Below are 19276 nucleotides of genomic sequence, written 5' to 3' on the forward strand. Positions count from 1 at the left end.
GTGGACTTGGAGGACGCAGACCCTGAAGACATCAGCGAAGATGAGGCTGATTGGTGGGCGAATGGCGTGTTGCGTTCACTTCATGACTGAACGGGGGTCCTGCGTCATTCCTCACCGCTTCCGGGTCCGTGAAGAAGTGAGCAGCGAGGAGGAGGAAGATGGCGACGCGGGGGAAAGCTGGTGGAACAGGCCTGCCTCACTGGGAACCCATCCCTCCAGTGCCAGTCCTGGACTCCCAATCCCTCTGCCCAGGCATTCACCAGCAGGTCGGTAGCACAGCGCCAAATCTCCCAGGCGACCACCGGTACCAGCTCCCCGCACCCGCCTCCCACCATCTACAGGTGTGCTGAGGGAGCTGCCTCTACCCAACACACACCCCCAACCCCCTGCAGAGACACACCCAGCCTCCTGCCTCCCATACCGGCACCACGGCGCCACCTGCCGGGGGCAGATGTAAGGGAGGGGCCAGCGCTGGGTGAAGTCTTGAAGGTCATGCCACCTGCTCTCCCAGCCCTGAGGAGAGTCCGGTGCCAGTCCGAAGCCCAGAAGACCCTCGCTTTTGTTTGTCTGTGTGTGTGTATGTGTATGTGTATGTTTATTTATGTTTTGTGTCCGTATGTTACTCCCGCTTCCCTTCCTTGTGTCTACCAGATGGCGACCATGCGGCGGAGCAGAACCCCAGGGAGGAAGTCCCTGACCCGACTGCAGGAAGCGTCAGAGGGGACGTGCAGAGACGTCCCCGGAAGGTTTGGCCCTGTTTATTGTGTGCAGGTTTGCTCGAAGGGCCAATGCCGCCATGCCGGACGACATCTGGTGGCCACCGGGGGGGAGGGAGGTCCACTATCGACAGCAGTGCTGGAGCCCTGTGGTTGCCGCTGCCACCCCCTCCCTCCCCCTGTGATTGTGTTTGGCCGCCTCGGTGCTGCGCCCTTGAGGGGGAAGGGGTTACTGTGACACCCCAGGTTAATGGGGCTGTCACAGCAGGTCCTGATCCATTGCACCTGGCTCTCTTTGTTCCCTTTGTTTTGGCCCTCGTGCCATGTTTGCCTTGTTGTTATTAATAAATTCATTTGCACGATGTCCCGTCTCTGCACTTCATTCCCCCGTGAGCCCTCAGACATGACAATGGTGTTCACTTGTGAAGTGAAGGAGAAGTGATTGTCACTTGTGATACACAGCAGCACAGCACACAGTGCACACAGTGAAATTTGTCCGCTGCATTTAACCCATCACCTTGAGTGAGCAGTGGGCAGCCATGACAGGCACCCGGGGAGCAGTGTTTGGGAACGGTGCTTTACTCAGTGGCACCTCAGTGGCACCTTGGCAGATTGGGATTTGAACCCACAACCTTCCGATTACAGGGCCGTTTCCTTAACTGCTAGGCCACCACTGCCCCATATGCTCCTCTATCACCTGTTTTTCCACAATATTATAGCTTAGCACTCTCCTTTATGCCACCTCCAGCCCAATTTTATTCCCAGGGCGAAGCCCAGCTTCCCGGTGAGCTTATTAAATCTGTTAGCTCTGTCTGACTTCACCCTGCTGTCCCAGCACACTACAGCGCAGAAGAGCAAGGTCGCCATCAAACACCTAAAATCTGATTCTGCAAGTCAAATTAGTGTCCAGTGTTTGCACAGATATTGGCCAAATGGTCCTTGATTAAGTTACAAGATCACATCTGGATCTGATGAGTATCCGAGTTACACCTCATAATCAATTATACACTTGTTTACCACAGAACTCTGTGTCCAAGGGTGATTAAATGCATGATGTTAATAAGTGCAAATGATTCTTCATTAAGTAGACGGATCTTTAACCAAATGATTTAAAAAGTAATGGTCTATTAAACAGTATATAATGAAGAGTGGTAATGTGAAAATGTAAAAATTTCATTCAGCAGTTTCTAGAGACAATACGATAAGTAAATGTTTATCTTTAGAAATTTCACCACTTACTATGCCAACAAATTAAATGTTTTTTCTTGTTATCCAATAACTGTTTAATATACCCAGTTTCAGAATGCTTTGAAAAAAAAATGATTCACAAGTACCATTACTATTCTGTCATTACTAAGTGCAGGTGCAGGTGCAAACAAAAAGGCAGATCTATGGCAGATCTATGCAGATCATGGAGTAAAAGCGACTATGTGAAGCACAGCATTCAGATATTATTTTACGTGAAGGTGTAGCAAATAAGACACAATTCTAAAATAATCAATAATTCGACTTCCACAGTCCCATGTTGGTAGTGTCCCCTGGTGGCTGTGATCTGCCAGTGCCGGGACCTCCTGATATAGACACAGGTCACTATTATTTGTCAAACAAACTGGAAAGGACATGAAAATGTTTTGTTTACAATTGGAAAACTTTTTTTAGCTACTTTCCCCCCAAATATACATCATGTTTTCCTCTATTGATTTGATCATTTTAAAACATAAAAACACGTACAACAATGTATTGAGTGGGGACAAGACATAAAGACATGTTAAAAGGTTCCAGGGGAGAAGCAGCATTATTAATGACATGCCCTGAATGTTAAAAAGTGAAACATGTGCTCCCTTTATGATGATATCCCGTTTTAGGTGGCCAGAACTTCACGTTTAATCTATAAATGCAGAATAAATGTGAATTTATTGTGGGTGAACATGGACATCTTGAAATACAATGACTGAGCTCTGGTTGGATTGTTATCTTTTTCCTTTTAATTTGTCACTATTTATAAACATATTTTCTGTACATGAGATTTACAGTCAGGAAGGCAGATTTTTTTTTAATTCAAATATTTACATTCATGCATCAGACAGTGCGTTTTATACATAATATAATACAAGATTCATAAGCAGGGTATTCAGAATATAGTGTATTAGTGTAGGCTATGCTAAGACATGTCACAATGCAAGCCTGAGTGAACAAAATCCAACAGGAAACTTAGTACCAAATGGCAGATCTACGCAGAGACAAACGTATAGCTGAGATTTACAGGAAACACTGAGACCTACTCACTTACAGGAAACCCCCCCCAAACACACACATACATTTTTAAATGATGTCAAGAGCCATGATTGCAAAGGTATATGCCACACATCTGCAGCCACAGAAAACATATACAATGTTGATCTTAACAAAATGATGATTATTTATTTTATTACACAGCATCAGAGGAATGTACAAGACAATCTGGGGATGTGGTATCATTTTACATTGCATCTTCAGCTTCCAGCGTTTCGCTGCAGCATTAATCAGAATGCATCCTGGCTTCGGCAAATGGCCTCTCCTCTCAATAGCCAAGGGAACAGCAGACCTTTAATCACTTCAGAACCTGACAAAGGGCCTCTGCCTTAAAATGCCACAGCTCCCATACTCCTGCACTTAAAACAATCAGGGGACCTTTTGCGGTGTCAAAGAAATTATAGTGCAGGTTTAGGAACGGTGCACGTATGCACACGCCATGTCCTGCCACAATAGCATCCTGACATTTAGGGGTGAAGGCAAACACTGGAGAGAAAAGGCCTCCAACTGTGTGCATTGCCAGGTGTGATTCTGAGAATGGGGCAAAAGAAATCTCTAATTGGTCATACATAGACTGTTCTCCCTTTTCTGCTCTGCTGCGTCATGAAGAAGTTCTATTTAAGAATTATGCTTTTGAGGGGATATTCATTTATCTAAAAGACTGTGCCTTCTGGAAATTGCATAGTCATAAGAACCCCAAGTCATGCATTATTTGTAGTATTAGATTGTGTACCACATCACCAGCAAAATATTGTCAGAGTATCTAAAGATAAAACAAAAAGTGAAAAAAGAGCTATGAAAATGTTGCATACTTTTAAACCACAAATGCATGCATTTGTCATAGTGTGTATTTTAAAGTCTCTTTTTAATGCCTCCTTAAGAGTGAACTGAGCGTGAGCTGCATCGCCCCTGTTCCAGCAGCGCGGCCTCAGCACAGACACGGTAATGGACAGTTGCTGGTTGGTGGAGTTCCAGTCCAGCTCCTCATCTGTGTGGACAGCAGTCAGGTCAGTGCGTTTGGTTTCACTAAACCCCACTGCAACTACAGCCCGCTGACTGACAGTTTAACCTTTAACAAGTGCCGCATACGTCATTTTTGCTTTGGACATACAGTAATTGAGATTTATTTTGCTAGAAAGAAAAACAAAAAAAACATTTATTTCTTTACATTCCCTTTCACATCCACTGTAAACAGCACCTTCGACACCGTGTCATGGGACCGTTAATAAAAGGCTGTTTTATGCATCTGGAGTAGAGTTCTTTCGCCGAGAACAATGTTTACAGGAGCAGCAGACCAGTCAGCTAGCGTAGCTTCGGAATGCACCACAGCTTCAGTATAGGCCATAATCCCATTCTGGAGTGAACTTTGCCGTGTGGGTGAATACGCGGGTGTCGGCCCGTGGTGTTGATGCTCAGGAGGTGTGTGTGTGTGTGTGTGTGGACATCCTACACCACAGCATTGTTTATGGCCACGTTATTGGTCTTCTTTTTGAGAGAGGTCATGGCATACTCCCCTCTGGAGGTCCCATTCTCCTCTTTCCTCAACGGTTTCCTGAAATACAAAAAAGCTCATGAAAAAATGCTGAGCGTAATACACACTGGTTTGTTGTCATGGTGTGAAAAATATATTTCCTTTATGAAATCAAAATAAACAGCTTGTGCTAGTGTTAGTACCCTAGTGGGTGACACACCCGCCTATGGACCAGAAGACCGCAGTCACACGTTCAAACTCCACATACTACCACTGTGTCTCTCAGCAAGACACCTAACCCTGAGTGTCTCCGGGGGGACTGTCCCTGAAACTACTGATTGTAAGGTGCTCTGGATAAGGGAGTCTGCTAAATGCCGTAAATGTAAAAGTAAATGCTGGTCTGTTGCTGGGATATTGTTTAAGATTGGAGATGGAGCTAAATCGACAATAATTGTTCCTTTTAACTATTTATGCAGTATTAGTGCATTTCTGCTACTATCATGACTAAAAACAATACGATAGGTCTTCAAAAGTCTGAGACAATACCATACATACTTGTATAGATAACAGGCAATATCAGCTTTTTCATGCTACTACTTGTGTTTAGGGCATGTTTGACCTGCAAGTTCTAGCATCGTAGCATCTAGCATTTTCGCATCGTTTCACAGCATTCTGCTAACTGAGGTGTCAAACGAACAACAATTCCTTTCTTTTACAGACTGAGATGTTTTTTTTTTTTTATATATATTTGTTTTAACATACTAATCTTGTAAATTCTAAAATAAATTCCTTCAGTCATTTAACAAACGTGCTTGTGGCATGTCACACGTGGCTTTGACTTAATATGCAACATTTAGCTCGACATAGAAAGTGTCAGTGCAGTCATTATTTAGCACTGGTCCACATCGCCCACTCCTACCAGCATTGTTCTTAAAGGGAAAAATTATCATCTGTTACATGTGAGGAAAAAAAATGTTGTTTTAACATTTTTACACATCAACAGTTGCCACCTCTTATTCACCAACAACCAGAGTCTTCTGGAATGGCCATTTTGTCAGACATTGTCTCTGCTGAACCCCAAGAACAACTGTTATGGGCCAGTTGAGTGACACCATGAGATCTGATACTATTGACTAACAGTCAACGTGACTCAATGCGACCCAGGCTAAAGCTAATTAGCCATTAACGTTTTGTTAGACAAGACAAGCTAAGGCTGACAGCTTGTCCTTTTGTTACCTTATTCCCCAACTAACCCCGGTAACTCACTAATTATGTTATTTTTAATATTATTGTACATTGTTGGCCAACAAATCTGTAATTAGTCAATGATTGATGATTGCCCTGGATAAGAGTTAAATTGTGAAATGTAAATGTTCTTCCTAGGCACCGCTAATCTGCAAAAAAAAAAAAAAATCCACTCTCATAGAATTTCCACAGCACCCACAGAACATTCGGCTCCTTTGTTGGCCTGCACAAGAAGCCAGGATTACTCAACGCAGCCTATTCATGCGTCCCCCTTTTAGTGGCTTGCTGGCTATTATATTTCTCCACTGCACTGTGTTTTTACGAGCGTGTCTCTTCACCCAGAGAGCTCTCTCTTGGCTTACATAATGCACAGGAGTGAGATGAATACAGTCAGGCCGATCATTGTTCAGCGCACTACTGTACACGCGGTCTCCATTGGCTGAGAGGTCTTGAAAGGTTCCAATCCCCCCACTGTAGTACCCAGGTTCTGTGTGAAACAGGTCTGTCCAGTCAGGTCTGGCCCCAGAACCATATAGCAGAGAACAGACTTTATGAACTGCCGGTTGACAGTCTGGCCTAAATGTGTGAAGAAGATGAATTAATAGTTAAATGCTGGGATGCATTTCTGCATGGATTTAGTTTAACTTAAAATGCATTACATAAGACTTGCATAATAGGGTTTTGCATTTGCTGTAAATTTTATGTGCCGATAGAAGCTCCCATTGTAATGAGCATAATGGCAATGGCAAAAATATATTCATACAATGTCAGTTGGAACATAAAATGCAAACAGTCATTTTAGTTTGAATTGATGAATAATGTAAGACTGAGCATCTCAGTGTTTTGTTCATTGTTTAAGGTTTTCTTTTTTTATATATATACAGTGCATCCAAAAATCTAAAAAAATCTAAAATCTAAAAAAAAAAAAAAGGTACTCTATGTACATACAGTAAGTATTCACAGCATTTGCTGTGAAGCTCAAAATTGAGCTGAGGTGCCTCTTGTTTCCCCTGATTATCCTTGAGATGTTTCAATAGCAGAATTGAAGTCCACCTATGGATTGGACATGATTCTGAAAGGCACACACCTGTCTATATAAGGTCCAACAGTTGACAGTTCATGTCAGAGCACAAACCAGGCATGGAGCAGTGGTTGGCCTAGCGGATGAGGAAGTGGATTAGAAGGTTCTAATCCTGCCACTGAGGTGCCACTGACAATGCACTGTCCTCCCCAAATGTGTCCTCTGCTTTTAACTGCTGATAGGTTAAAAGCAAAGGACACATTTCATTGTATGCACCGTGTGCTGTGCTGCAGTATATCACAATGGCAATCACTTGAGAAGGACCTTAGTCAGGGAGGTGGTCATTCTGTCATAGCTCCAGAAGAGAACCTTCTAGAAGGACAACCATCTCTGCAGAAATCCACCAATCAGAGTGGTCAGATGGAAGACACTCTTTAGTAAAATAATTTGCCATGAGTCTGATGAAACAAAGATTGTTCTGATTCAGGAAACAAGGCACCGCTCATCAACAGGCCAATACCTACAGTGAAGCATGGTGGTGGCAGCATCATTCTGTGGGGATGTTTTTCAGCTGCAGAAACTGGGGGACTAGTCAGAATAGAAGGAACGACTACTGCAGCAATGTACAGAGACATCCTGGATCCGGCTCCAGAGCGCTCTTGTACTCACACTGGGGTGACGGTTCATATTTCAGCGGGACAATGACCCTAAGATATCAACGCCAAGGAGTGGCTTCTGGACAACTCTGTAAATGTCCTTGAGTGGCCCAGCCAGAGCCCAGACTTGAATCTGATTGAACATCTCTGGAAAGATCTTAAAATATCTGTGCCCGACATTCCCAATCCAACCTGATGGAGCTTGAGAGGTGCTTCAAAGAGGAATGGGCCAAACTGGCCAAGGATAGGTGTTCCAAGCTTGTGGCATCATATTCCAAAAGATTTGAGGCTGTAATTGCAAAGGGGCATCAACAAAGTATTGACCAAAGGTTGTGAATACTTATGTTCATGTAATTTCTCAGTTTTTTATTTTTAATAAAATTGCCAAAACCTAGAGTAAACTTTTTTCCACATTGTCATTATGGGGTGCTGTGTGAATTCAGAGGCAAAAATAATTTAATCCATTGTGCAATAAGGTTGTAACATAACAAAATATGGAAAAATTGATGCGCTGTGAATAGTTTCTGGATGCACCGTACATGGTAGTTCAATCTTGCAGTGGTCAGATACCTTTGTGTGTGGGTGCTACAGAAATAGTGCTACAGAACAATGTCCATATCATATTTTAGATTCTTGTGAAAAAAAGTTAACCACCCAGATCAGATATATCAGTATTTCTCATTTATCTTTGAAATCAGCTCATTAGACTGTCTGGAAAGCTCTAAGGAATAAATCCATTTAAACCGCTTTGTTTCTTTAAGGTGAACCTAATCTTATCACGTGCACTGCTGCTGTATGATAGGAGATATATATATATATAGATAGTGTGTGTGTGTGTGTGTGTATATATATATATATATATATAGTGTGTGTGTGTGTGTGTGTGTATGTATGTATACATATATTCCTGACCAGCGGCAGCATCTTGGGATGGACAAATCTGTCATCTCATTGAAACCCCCCCCTCCGCCTCGTCAATTATAGATGATGTGCAGTTGACACATGGCAGGTGGTGACACAACTCTTCACAGGTTGGATGAATATTTTATATAAAAGCTGTGCAAGTGCTGCGCACTGCCCTGTTTGAAGTTCTACTGGAGTTTACTGCAAGCGAAGGTGAGATGTAAAACCACGATGTACATAAATTAGATTCAGAGGGGAAACCGTCAGGGCATGGCACGTAAAGCAAGTAAAATCATTTGTTTGATTATCAACCTTTAAAATGAACATGCATCTGTTACTGCTTATGGATCATGGCGAGAAGAATGAACCTTTTGTGCTTGTTTGACGAGAACGCGGCTTGCAGATTATTGACACGGCCTTTGGTTTTGCTCCCTGAAAAAAATCCCTGTAATTCCCCTGTACTGCGGCGCTCTGAACATCCCACTTTACCCTAAACCTCATTAATCGAACAAGGGGGAGAAAACGGGAACAATAGCTGCAGTCAGAGATATGGGAAAAGCAGGGCCTTGTGGTCACAGCTCTTGTGGTGTTTGGACAGCCATGGCCGTTTGCCAGGAGCTCATTTTTCACTGTGGACAGACCAGTGCTGAGGACCAGGCCACATATATATATATATATATATATATATACAGATTCTGATTTGCTGCTTTCCAGCACTGACATTCGGCTCACTCTCCTTTTGTTCCAACCCTCTTTTTTTTTATTACTCGTGACTATTCCTTAAAGCACATCATGTCTTGTCCAATTCAAATAAAAAAGTTCATATATTATGGTTGAAATAAAAAGAACTATCCATCCATTCTATTAAAAAAAAACAATCCAGGTCAGTGCTACAAGCAACAAATTCCTTTTCAATTGCCACATCTTTACAGAGTGGAAATCTCTACGTGTTGAACCCCAGTCCTCACGGCAACTTGGACGTGTTCTCATACCTGGCCGGTTTAAGGTGTTGGAGAGTCATGATCCAGCATGTTCGTCCTGGTTTCGTTGTGAGGACATGACCCGCTCGCATGTATAAAAGATGCTGGCTGTAACCGAATGACTGGGCAGATTAATGAATAAATAATGACTTTGGGTTTGAGGCTATGCTGCACAGCAACAACACATTCCTGCCTCTGTTGCATTAAAAAGAAGACCCTCCCCAGCCCCCCCGGCTACAGAGGACTGGAGAATTGCCATAATGAAGTTCGTGGCCAGCCACTCATTACTTCCGCTGCCTGAGCTGGCCCTTCTCAGCACCACGGGAGAGGGAGATGGAAAATGGTAACGCTGGGAAGAGGCATATAAAAACCTGCACGTGCAGCCAACGTGGAACCATGTTCTGCGTCTCCAGGTGTGTGGCAGCAATTTGGGATGTGTGCATGTGTGTGTGAGTGCATGCCTCTCTATGTGTGTGTGTGGGTGTGTAAATCATAATAAGTCCAGGATTCCTCTAGGAACTGGCCATCAGATGCTGAATGCTGAATATATCTGAATGTATTTGTGTTTGACATCAATGAGTCACAACCATATGTTGTGTAGCTCTGACAATGGAAAGTCCACAGCCTTTGACCCAGTCTAGCGTCACAATTTGGTCCTCGTCAAAGACAATCAGATACATATACTTTTCCAAATTGTCCTGCATCTAATAAATCAACTTCAAGAACTACCCCTTGGAACAGGAGCAATTTCGATGGCCTCTAACAAACCTGTAATATTCCTACATGCATCTAAATCAATAAAACTAAACAATCAGCAATAATTGGGTAAGAAATCATACTTCCCCCAGGGCCCTTTTGAAGACATGATCTTTCTTTTTCGTGTTCTCACGGGAACTCACTAGGGGCTGTTTTAATGGTTCAGCCGAAACACTGTGCTCTCTTTCCCAAACCACATCATTATCGCATAGGGAGCTGCAGATGGATGCAGGATGCACTGATTTGTATGCAATGTATTGTACATGCATTGCAGATTCACACAATAACACTAACAGCAAATCCATTTTCAACATTTACAATAATATACCTGTTGTGTTAATACCGCTCCATGATGGAAGCTGCCGGTCAAGATGACCTACCTTTTAATGGCCTTGTAGCAGATGATGATAGTCAGCAGAAGAAAGACGGAACAGACACAGCCCACTGTTGCAACCACAATGAAGTCACCCCACCAGGGTCTTGGCAAGGGAAGAGGGGACTTGGCCACTGTCATAGAAAACCAGGGACAGAGAACGTGTTACCTGCAGTGGATAGACATGTTTACATCCACAGGACACGAGGCTTTGCACTTTGACCATATAAGGAAGTATTGTGTGAGACCTTCTCAGCCAAGGGGAGACCAAGAAAGGCTGCTATTTCCTTCTACTTCTCAAGTTTAATGGCCAGTCAAGCAGGATTAAGGGCTTTCCCTCTAACTACCCTTACTCTTCTGCTCTTTTTTTCTGCAACCTTTTACACTCCTGCCTCTCTGTTTTTCTTTCCATCCCTTTCCCTTTGTTACAAACACAGCATCGCGCGCACACACACACACACACACACACACACACTCACACACACTCACACACACAGACAGTGAGAGACCGAAACAGGCCGTCATTGTTTGTGGACTTGGTGGCAGAGCTCCTGAACTCCATGCATGCAAAATCCATGTCACTCCAAACACCGGGTCATTACACACGCCCTGCACAATGCATTCCGAATCATTACAACCTCGCAAAGCGTTTCAGGTGCCGTCGCAGCTAAACGCACCACAGACTCCTGCTCAGGCTTTTAAAGACAGCGTCCATGATAGCCCTAACTTGAGTGCTTCGAAGCAATGAATAATTCAAGCACAGAACACAGAACAGGATCTGGAGCAGTTTTATTGGTTAAACGTTGATGATCACAAGGCACCTGTACCGATGTGGAAAGCGCACGAATTGCGCTGCCAGTAAAGCGCGAATAAGGAAACATCCCCGTTGAATTTTTTGTTTTTTTTGCAGTTTCATCCCAGCTGATGCTGTCACAAACACAAAAGGACATTCACACACAACAGACGAGGGGGTCTGTTTTTTCAAGCTGGGACTAAGTGTGGGGCTTGTTTGCTAGTGTACGGTCAGGCATCCACAGGGTTCACAGAACGAAAATTAATAAGCAAGATCTACAATGATGCTTGCGAATGTGATGTAATAACGACTGTGGGTTTATATTATCCAGAATAAGGGCGTGCCATGTGTGAGAGCTGTCAGTCATGAGACTATATAAAAATGATAAAAAATACACATCAAAAATGGTACAGAAAGGGTGAATTTATGTATGGCCTTAGCACATACCACCAGTTTGAAAAATAGTGCCCATATAGTGCTCTCTTATATAACCAATGAATATTATAACTAGTGTTCTTGTGATCTGTTGTGAAACCTGCTTGGCGTAAGCCGTGGCATTTCAAAAATACCAGGATTACACAGCTAGTGGCAAATATGTGATCCCAGCACATGGCATGGACGCGCTTAGCTCAGTAAAAGTCAGGGTGGTGCTCTTTAGATTCCTTTTTAATTAAAATTAAAACAAGAGAATTAGGGTGCCAGGTGTGGGTATCAAAGTGCCGCCGTTAATAGGCTTTGCATTTGCCTGTTCATCTAATCGGGCGGGTTTCAAAGGGCAGGTGTACAGACTGAAATCGCGCATGTACTGAGACCGAAGGTGAGAAGGAAGCGAGCAGGCATGCCAGATACACATCCTTTAATAAATACACATAGATCAATAATTCGGAATTATTACATTAGGCTGGAGATATGTAAATATAAAGCCAGCCAGTAGCTAGTGGGCATTCCAAATTTAAATTTACGGCATTTATCAGATGCCCTTATCCAGAGCGACTTACAATCAGTAGTTACAGGGACAGTCCCCCCCTGGTGACACGCAGGGTTAAGTGTCTTGCTCAGGGACACAATGGTAGTAAGTGGGATTTGAACCTGGGTCTTCTGGTTCATAGGCGAGTGTGTTACCCACTAGGCTACTACCACCCCAAATGGAGACGCTGACCCCTGTGACCGCCAGTTAACATTTGCTCAGTAATTGCCTCATGTCACGACCAAGACAAAAACCCACAAAATCATTTTCAAAAACAGGACCTGTCCAATTTTTCTTTTGCCACACTCTTCCGTGCATCTCACATTTTAATGAAGGATCTCATGTGCTGACATATGAAGCTCTTCACAGTAACATAAGACAGTTTTTCATGAAAGTGATCGTTCTGTCATATCACTTGTGGCTGTGGGTTATCATCTTGTTTGGGGTTTATTGTGAAACCTTGTTAAGCAGAACTCCTAGTATGAGCTCACCACCATTCCCAGTAATGCTTGTGTTGTCTCATGCAGACAGAGGGCAGAATAATAGATTATACTTCACCACAAATTCAGTTAACAAGAAAATGGCAATATATTTTATATATGTAAGAAATGTCCAGAAATAATTTGAAAATCTCAAATAATTCTGAAACTACTTTCCCAAGCCATGCTCTATGTGAGGGCAAAAAAATATCCTTCCAGTCATTTTAAGTCTTACATTTTTAAAGGGTGTAGGGTTTAATCCAGTCAGATGAAGTTTCCATGTCATGATGATGAAGTGCTTTCATCTGAAGTACCCTCTATTTTTAAATGGCAGAGGAAAAGGAAGTTTAACAAAGGATGTGTGTTCCTTATCCTGTCCTCGCTTTATTTTTTCATCTGATTATGAAGTATGTGTCCTAGATTTTAACGACACTGTGTGGCCAAATTTTCTCAGTTCATGTCAATGCGTTATGCAAGAGCAACTCAACAGGTCATTGAAAGTAGAAAGTAAGTTGGTCCTTCAATACGAGTGTGGTGTACAAATATGTTCAGCTTTTTTACACTTACACACACTCCTAAATAGTGTCCTACAGACTTGTTTCAGAATCTGTATCCTTTATTACAGATCTACTTACAGACGAGCCTTTTAAATGTTGATGTTTTGTGTTCAGATTGAATGTAACATGTCAAATTTAAACTGGATTAAAAACATATCTGCATTTCATATTAGCCACAGGATCCTGGGTTAAACAGAACCATTGCACTTTATATCATATTGAATTATATTGTGGTTCTGCTATCCCTTCATTGTCATACCCTGGCAGCTCAGAAAAGGCTTTGCAGTTCACTGAGGACAAACCAGTCCTGCATGTCTCCACACAACACAGCATAAGCTCCTGCGAGAGCCAGCTAAGGCAGCAGACAAACAGCCATCCGTAAAAACTGTGCAGTGTGTGTGTGTGTGTGTGTGTGTGTGTATGTGTGGGAGGGAAGAGACAGAGGATTCCCAGCACATTATTAATAGAAAAATGTCGCAAACAACAGAGATTGTGCTCCACTGGGAAACAAAAGGCTGATTCTTAGTCACTTGCAGCCCAGCACGTCTCCCTCGAACTGGAGTACAGTGACCTTCAAGCCATTCTGACCTTTGAGAATGCAAGGGAGATGGGTGGAAAAGGACAGATAAAATTCACTTCGACATTTTACTTCTCCCTTAGAGGTACAACACAGAGCAACAGGTGAGGAAAGTGGAGAAATGTTGGAAACTTTGCATCAGAGTTTCACAAAAGAATATTCACAATCCTTCATCTGGCCTGTAATGTTGCTCCAGCATCAGCAGTTAGACTGGGGCTGTTAAATCTCCCCAGTTCACCATTAATTGTCAGTACAAGAGAGACAAACTGCAACCAAAAAAACCCAGACAGACAGGGAATTCTGCTCAGTAAAAAGATGCTGTGTACATTATCATACTGCGTTGTAGGATGGAGCCAATTTAGTATTCATCAAACAGCAAAAGTAGTGCAGGCAGTGTTGCCAGATGCAGGATTGCCCCAGAATTGTGCCAAAACACACACAAATCTAGGTTCTGGTAAGCATGTGATGAGACCATTTAACTGACTTCAAATGAAAATTGGGTTCCTTACTAGCAATTCTCAACGGGCAGGTTCTCCGAAAATGCAGAATAAAAACAACTAACCAATCTGGCAACCAATTCTGTCCCCGGGTTAAAACTTTGTCACTGCACCATCAGTGAACATGACAATAAAATGGGTCTTTCACCGTGCCAATATAAAAAAATGTATCTGATGTCCGGTGCATAGTAATAACAAAAGGATTCATTAATAATAACAATGACCTGTGTTCATTTGGATTTTTTTTCAAATCACTCATTACTGAATAAGAAATGTGAGCCTCTTGATTATAGACAACAGCACTGATTCAGAACTGAACCACATTCTGCCATTCCTGTTAAATGAATGTTATCAATGAGTTATCAACGCATTGCCCTGTGCAATAGGGGCTGTTTTAATGGTACAGCCGGAACACTGTGCTCACTTTCCCAAACCTTTCATCTGATTGTAGCTTCCTAACCCAACTGTGTAGGCATGGCAGTCCATTTTCATCCAAATTCTCTCTCTTGAGCAGTTAACATATCCTTCCATCTTGTACGAATGCTGCAGAGACAGAAATACCCCTGAGCCAGCGGCCCCGCAATTCCTCAACTTGAAAAACCCAGATGGGAATATCGGCTGGGATCATTAGCCCCCTATCTGTATCAAGGCCCTAATTTAATTGACTCATCTGTGGTTTGAATCAGGGGGTCCTCCGGCAGGAACCCAAACCCAGCGCCCGCAGCAGCAGGGAACTCTCCAAGGTCAAACACGGCTTAAGCGACTCTGCCTCTCTATCTGTGCATCGCTTCCTGTGTTCTGGTAGACGGCGTCAACATCCAAGGTTCTCCATGCGTTCAGATGACGACTGGACCCTCCACGGCCATGTTCTGAAGAGCAACTGGCCCCGCGTATGTGCTGTTAATTATCTTCTGCTAGATTTACGGCAAAGTATGAGACTGTATCAGTCTGATTCCCTCGCATAATTTCAGCTTTATTTGGGTTAGCCTGTTGTTTTGGATGTTATTATGGGAAAAAATGTGAAGATGTGGCGTTTCATCGTCCCAGTAACCTTATCTGATCGACCACAGGCTTTCTGCCCCTGCTGGCTGGCTGCAGTGTGTTTTTTGGCACCTTTTACATTTACGATAACCAAAAAGGTTTGTGCATTCTCCGCCGATGGAGGAGGGGTGCATTGTGGGGTGCGGCTTCCACTTTTTTTTTGCGCACCAACCTGTGCACTCTACACCCAGACCTCAAAGTGGCAAGAGAATAATTCAACTCAAGCATCATCTTAAATGATAGGACCTCACGAGAAACTGGATGTTGCATGGAAAAAAAGTCCCATCTAGGCATGAAAGACTGGTGCATTTTAATGAGGACAATGGCTAAATATGCACCTTTAAATGCGCATCATCATACTACGTGGTACTTGCACTTTATATCATATTGTTTTATATCATATTGTTCTTTATACTGTGTGTTGTACTGTGTTGCTTCAGAGCCAATAAGCATGATTCTGATTTTGATTCCGATGCTGACATCCACGACAGATGGCTGATGGGAAAGCTGGGAAGATCTGCTACACATGATGGTGTACTTCAAGTTGCGTGACCTCTTGTCAGCTGGGTTTTGGCGTTGGCTCATTTTGTGTGTAAAAGGTTACGCGAATGATTAGGTAGACAGAGCCAGAACCGTATACCGCTCTCCCCAAGAGGGCCGCGGGGAGAAGGAATTGTTTCTGACCCCTGGCAATGGCGTGTGGGCAGCTGCTCAGAACCTGGCAGCAGATCGCGAATCGATAGGAAGCTTCTCAGGCCAGATGGAAACCTACTACGCGCCTCACTTAATATTTATTAATATTAATAAAAGTTCAACGTTTGGAAAAGGCTGACATTAACGCCATCGGCGGCGTGAACACAAGCGCGTGAGGGCGAGGTCACGCGCGCGGCCACACGTGTACGCACCTGGCAGCCGTGGTGGCGGGGGAGGCGGGGGCGGCGGCGGCAGTGGGGGGTAGCTCCGACACTGGCATGCCCGCTGGCACTGCTCGCCCCCTCTCACTGTACCGGGCTGTGCGCAGGACCTGAGCAGCTCACCCTGAGAGGAGGAGGAGGCAGAGGACGGACAGACGAGGGGCGAAGAGAGAGAGAGAGAGAGAGAGAGAGAGAGAGAGAGAGAGAGAGAGAGACGAATTACATCGGGGTCATCCATGTCTTCCACTCCATACACAACAGTGCCATTTTTTACCCTAAAGCGGAGCTCTCAGCATATATTAAAGGGAGTCATTACAGTCTCATCCATTACATAATTAAGTGCTTATACCAGCGTGGACCCAGCAGCCCGTACTGTTAACTGTGGCTGAAAACATCCCACTGGCTGTGTGTGTGTGTGTGTGTGTGTGTGTGTATGGGTGTGTGTGCACGTGCGTGGGAGAGGGGAAGGTTGAGAAATGATAATGTACTCTCACGCTGAAACCACGTTCAGATCAACACGCGAAGCTACGGCAAGACTTCAAAGAGGCGCCAGTGAGTTCCACAGCATTGGAATCAACAGCCTTGGGTGAATCCTCGTGTGCTAAAAAAGTCCTCTTCTGCACAAATTACAGCTCTCACACACACACACACACACACACACACACGGCTCCCACGAGCCATCGCTGTAAAGTGTTCTTCCCGCCCACCTGCACAGTGGCCAGCCAGTGGGAGGGCCGTGCACGGGGCCGTGGGGAGAAGGAGGTGCATCTGACCCCCGGCCACGCTGCTTACCGGCGCGTGTGGGCGGCTGCGCCTCGGGCCAGATGGAGACCTGCACACACCTGCCGCACGTCGACGGGGACACACGCCGCGTTCGAAATGCCCGCACATTCAATGCATAATTCATTCACTACATCCGCCAGTCGGGGCTCATCGACGACACAGTGAACGGGTGCTTTTTTTTTTTTTTTTACATTTACGCCCTTATCCAGAGTGACTTACAATCAGTAGTTACAGGGACAGTCCCCCCCCTGGAGACACTCAGGGTTAAGTGTCTTGCTCAGGGACACAATGGTAGTAAGTGGGACTTGAACCTGGGTCTTCTGGCTCGTAGGCGAGTGTGACTGAACTGTTCACCTCGTAATGAGGTTTCCACCAGACAGTGTCACTTGTTACTACCTCGACCTCGCGTTGTACGTGCACGCGGGCCAGCGTCTGTCAGCCGGTCGCACTTGTGGTCCGTTCTGTCCTCCTACACGCAGAACTTCCAGCAGCCTGGTGCTGTTTAGCTCTGCGCCGTGGCGGCGTAATACACACGCAGGAAAGCTTTACGTGGATTCAATTGAAATTTACAGCATTTACCAGACGCCCTGATCCAGAGCGACTTACAATCAGTAGTTACAGGGACAGTCCCCCCCTGGAGCCACTTAGGGTTAAGTGTCTTGTTCAGTGACACAATGGTAGTAAGTGGGACTTGAACCCGGGTCTTCTGGTTCATAGTCGAGTGTTTTACCCACTAGGCTACTACCGCCCCCGTCTTATATTACACCACCACCACCTTGCAGAACAATACAACACGAGGCTGCCCTGGGTTCTGCCTGCATGTAGACTCTGCAGGCCTCAACGCGTGTACTACGTGTTACTACGTGTTACTACGTGTTACTACGTTACTGTTTCACACCGGGCAACACAGCACGGCAAACAGCGGCCTAGTGATCGACGTGGCTGCCGACCACGCACAGATTTACAGGCGCTGAATGTACATAATCCCCGACTAGTGCTTACGGGATGACGTCAGCAACCCGTTTATTATCGAGCGTCCCCCCGTCCGGAGGGGGAATCCTCCCACACCTGCCGACAGGACGGGTTCGGGTGGGTTTCTCCGGGGCATTGCGTCGGACTCGGACAACTTTTTTTTTTTTTTTGGCAGCGTTGGTCTGGTAACAGGAGGATCGTCTCGCCCTACGCGGACTTCCAGTGCGTGGACACCAACATGCGTGCGCAGCTCACGATCGGAATCGTATTCGAACATTTCAGGATAAATAGATAGCCGGACAGTCGCTGCAAAAACCGCGTCCGGTCCGCGCGCAAAAACTTAACGGGACGACTTGGAGACGCCGCCGCCAACCCGCGATGCCCAAACCTCCGCCGAGAAAAAGCCAAAAGCAACACACCTACCTCGCATACTAGAAGCAACAAGGAGAAGAAGCAATGTCCGAAGAAGACCGGCCAAAAAGTTAATCGAAATGGAGCCGTGTCCGGGACCAGCATTACTCCGTAGCGCGTCGCGTCAGCGGAGGTTCTGGATCTGGATCTGGACCTGGATCTGGATCTGGATCTGGACAGGAACCCCGGTCCGGTCCGCCGCAGGAACCTCTGCTCCTCCAGGAGGAGGATGGATGGATGGATGGATGGAAACAGGCGTCCTCGGTCCGACGCTGCGCCGCTCACGTCCCTGCGCGTCGGCGAGAGGAGGACGGGGTGCGTGGCGTGGAAAGTTGCTGCGTGACTCCGCCGCTGAGGGAGGGAGGGATGGAGGGATGGATGGAGGGAGGGATGGATGGATGGATGGAGGCTCCGATCTTATTTACTCCTTGCCCGGGGTGTGAGAGCGGCGGTGCCGCCGGTGCCCTTCCCTTCCTCCCTCTCCCCTCCCTCACTCCCTCCCTCCCTCCCGTTCTTTTTTTTTTCGGGTTCTGAAGTGAACGTGATAAGGGCCACGACTTGGGGTTCCCGGAACAGAAGCCCTCTGTCACGCGACGTTTGGCACGGGAACCCTAAAGACGTGACATTTGACCTGGAAGACTGGGGTGCTGTCCCTGTGGCTGTCTCCGCGCCACTTACTACCATTGTGTCCCTGAGCAAGACACTTAACCCTGAGTGTCTCCAGGGGGGGACTGTCCCTGTACTGACTGTAAGCTGCTCAGGATAAAGGGAAGCCACTGCTTCTGTTTGTTCTCTCCGAGACACGGAATCAAGCGCACAGACCACCGGCAGACTCCATTGAAGAGACCAGCAGATGACGAACCAGAGGGTGA

At 45.3% G+C, this 19276-nt stretch overlaps 1 protein-coding gene across 1 annotated transcript; it reads right to left on the minus strand.

Moving 5' to 3' along the window:
* Window positions 1-2678: 2678 nt before the first annotated feature.
* Window positions 2679-18894, minus strand: LOC114791079 (proline-rich membrane anchor 1-like). The gene is made up of 4 exons (XM_028981605.1): window positions 18417-18894; window positions 16230-16362; window positions 10421-10547; window positions 2679-4560 (listed from the first exon to the last, which is right to left on the minus strand). The coding sequence occupies exons 1-4, from the start codon at window positions 18507-18509 to the stop codon at window positions 4455-4457; spliced, it is 459 nt and encodes a 152-aa protein (XP_028837438.1). The 5' UTR covers window positions 18510-18894; the 3' UTR covers window positions 2679-4454.
* Window positions 18895-19276: the final 382 nt, after the last annotated feature.

The sequence above is a fragment of the Denticeps clupeoides genome, chromosome 1 (assembly GCF_900700375.1).
Source record: "Denticeps clupeoides chromosome 1, fDenClu1.1, whole genome shotgun sequence".
NCBI lineage: Eukaryota > Metazoa > Chordata > Actinopteri > Clupeiformes > Denticipitidae > Denticeps > Denticeps clupeoides.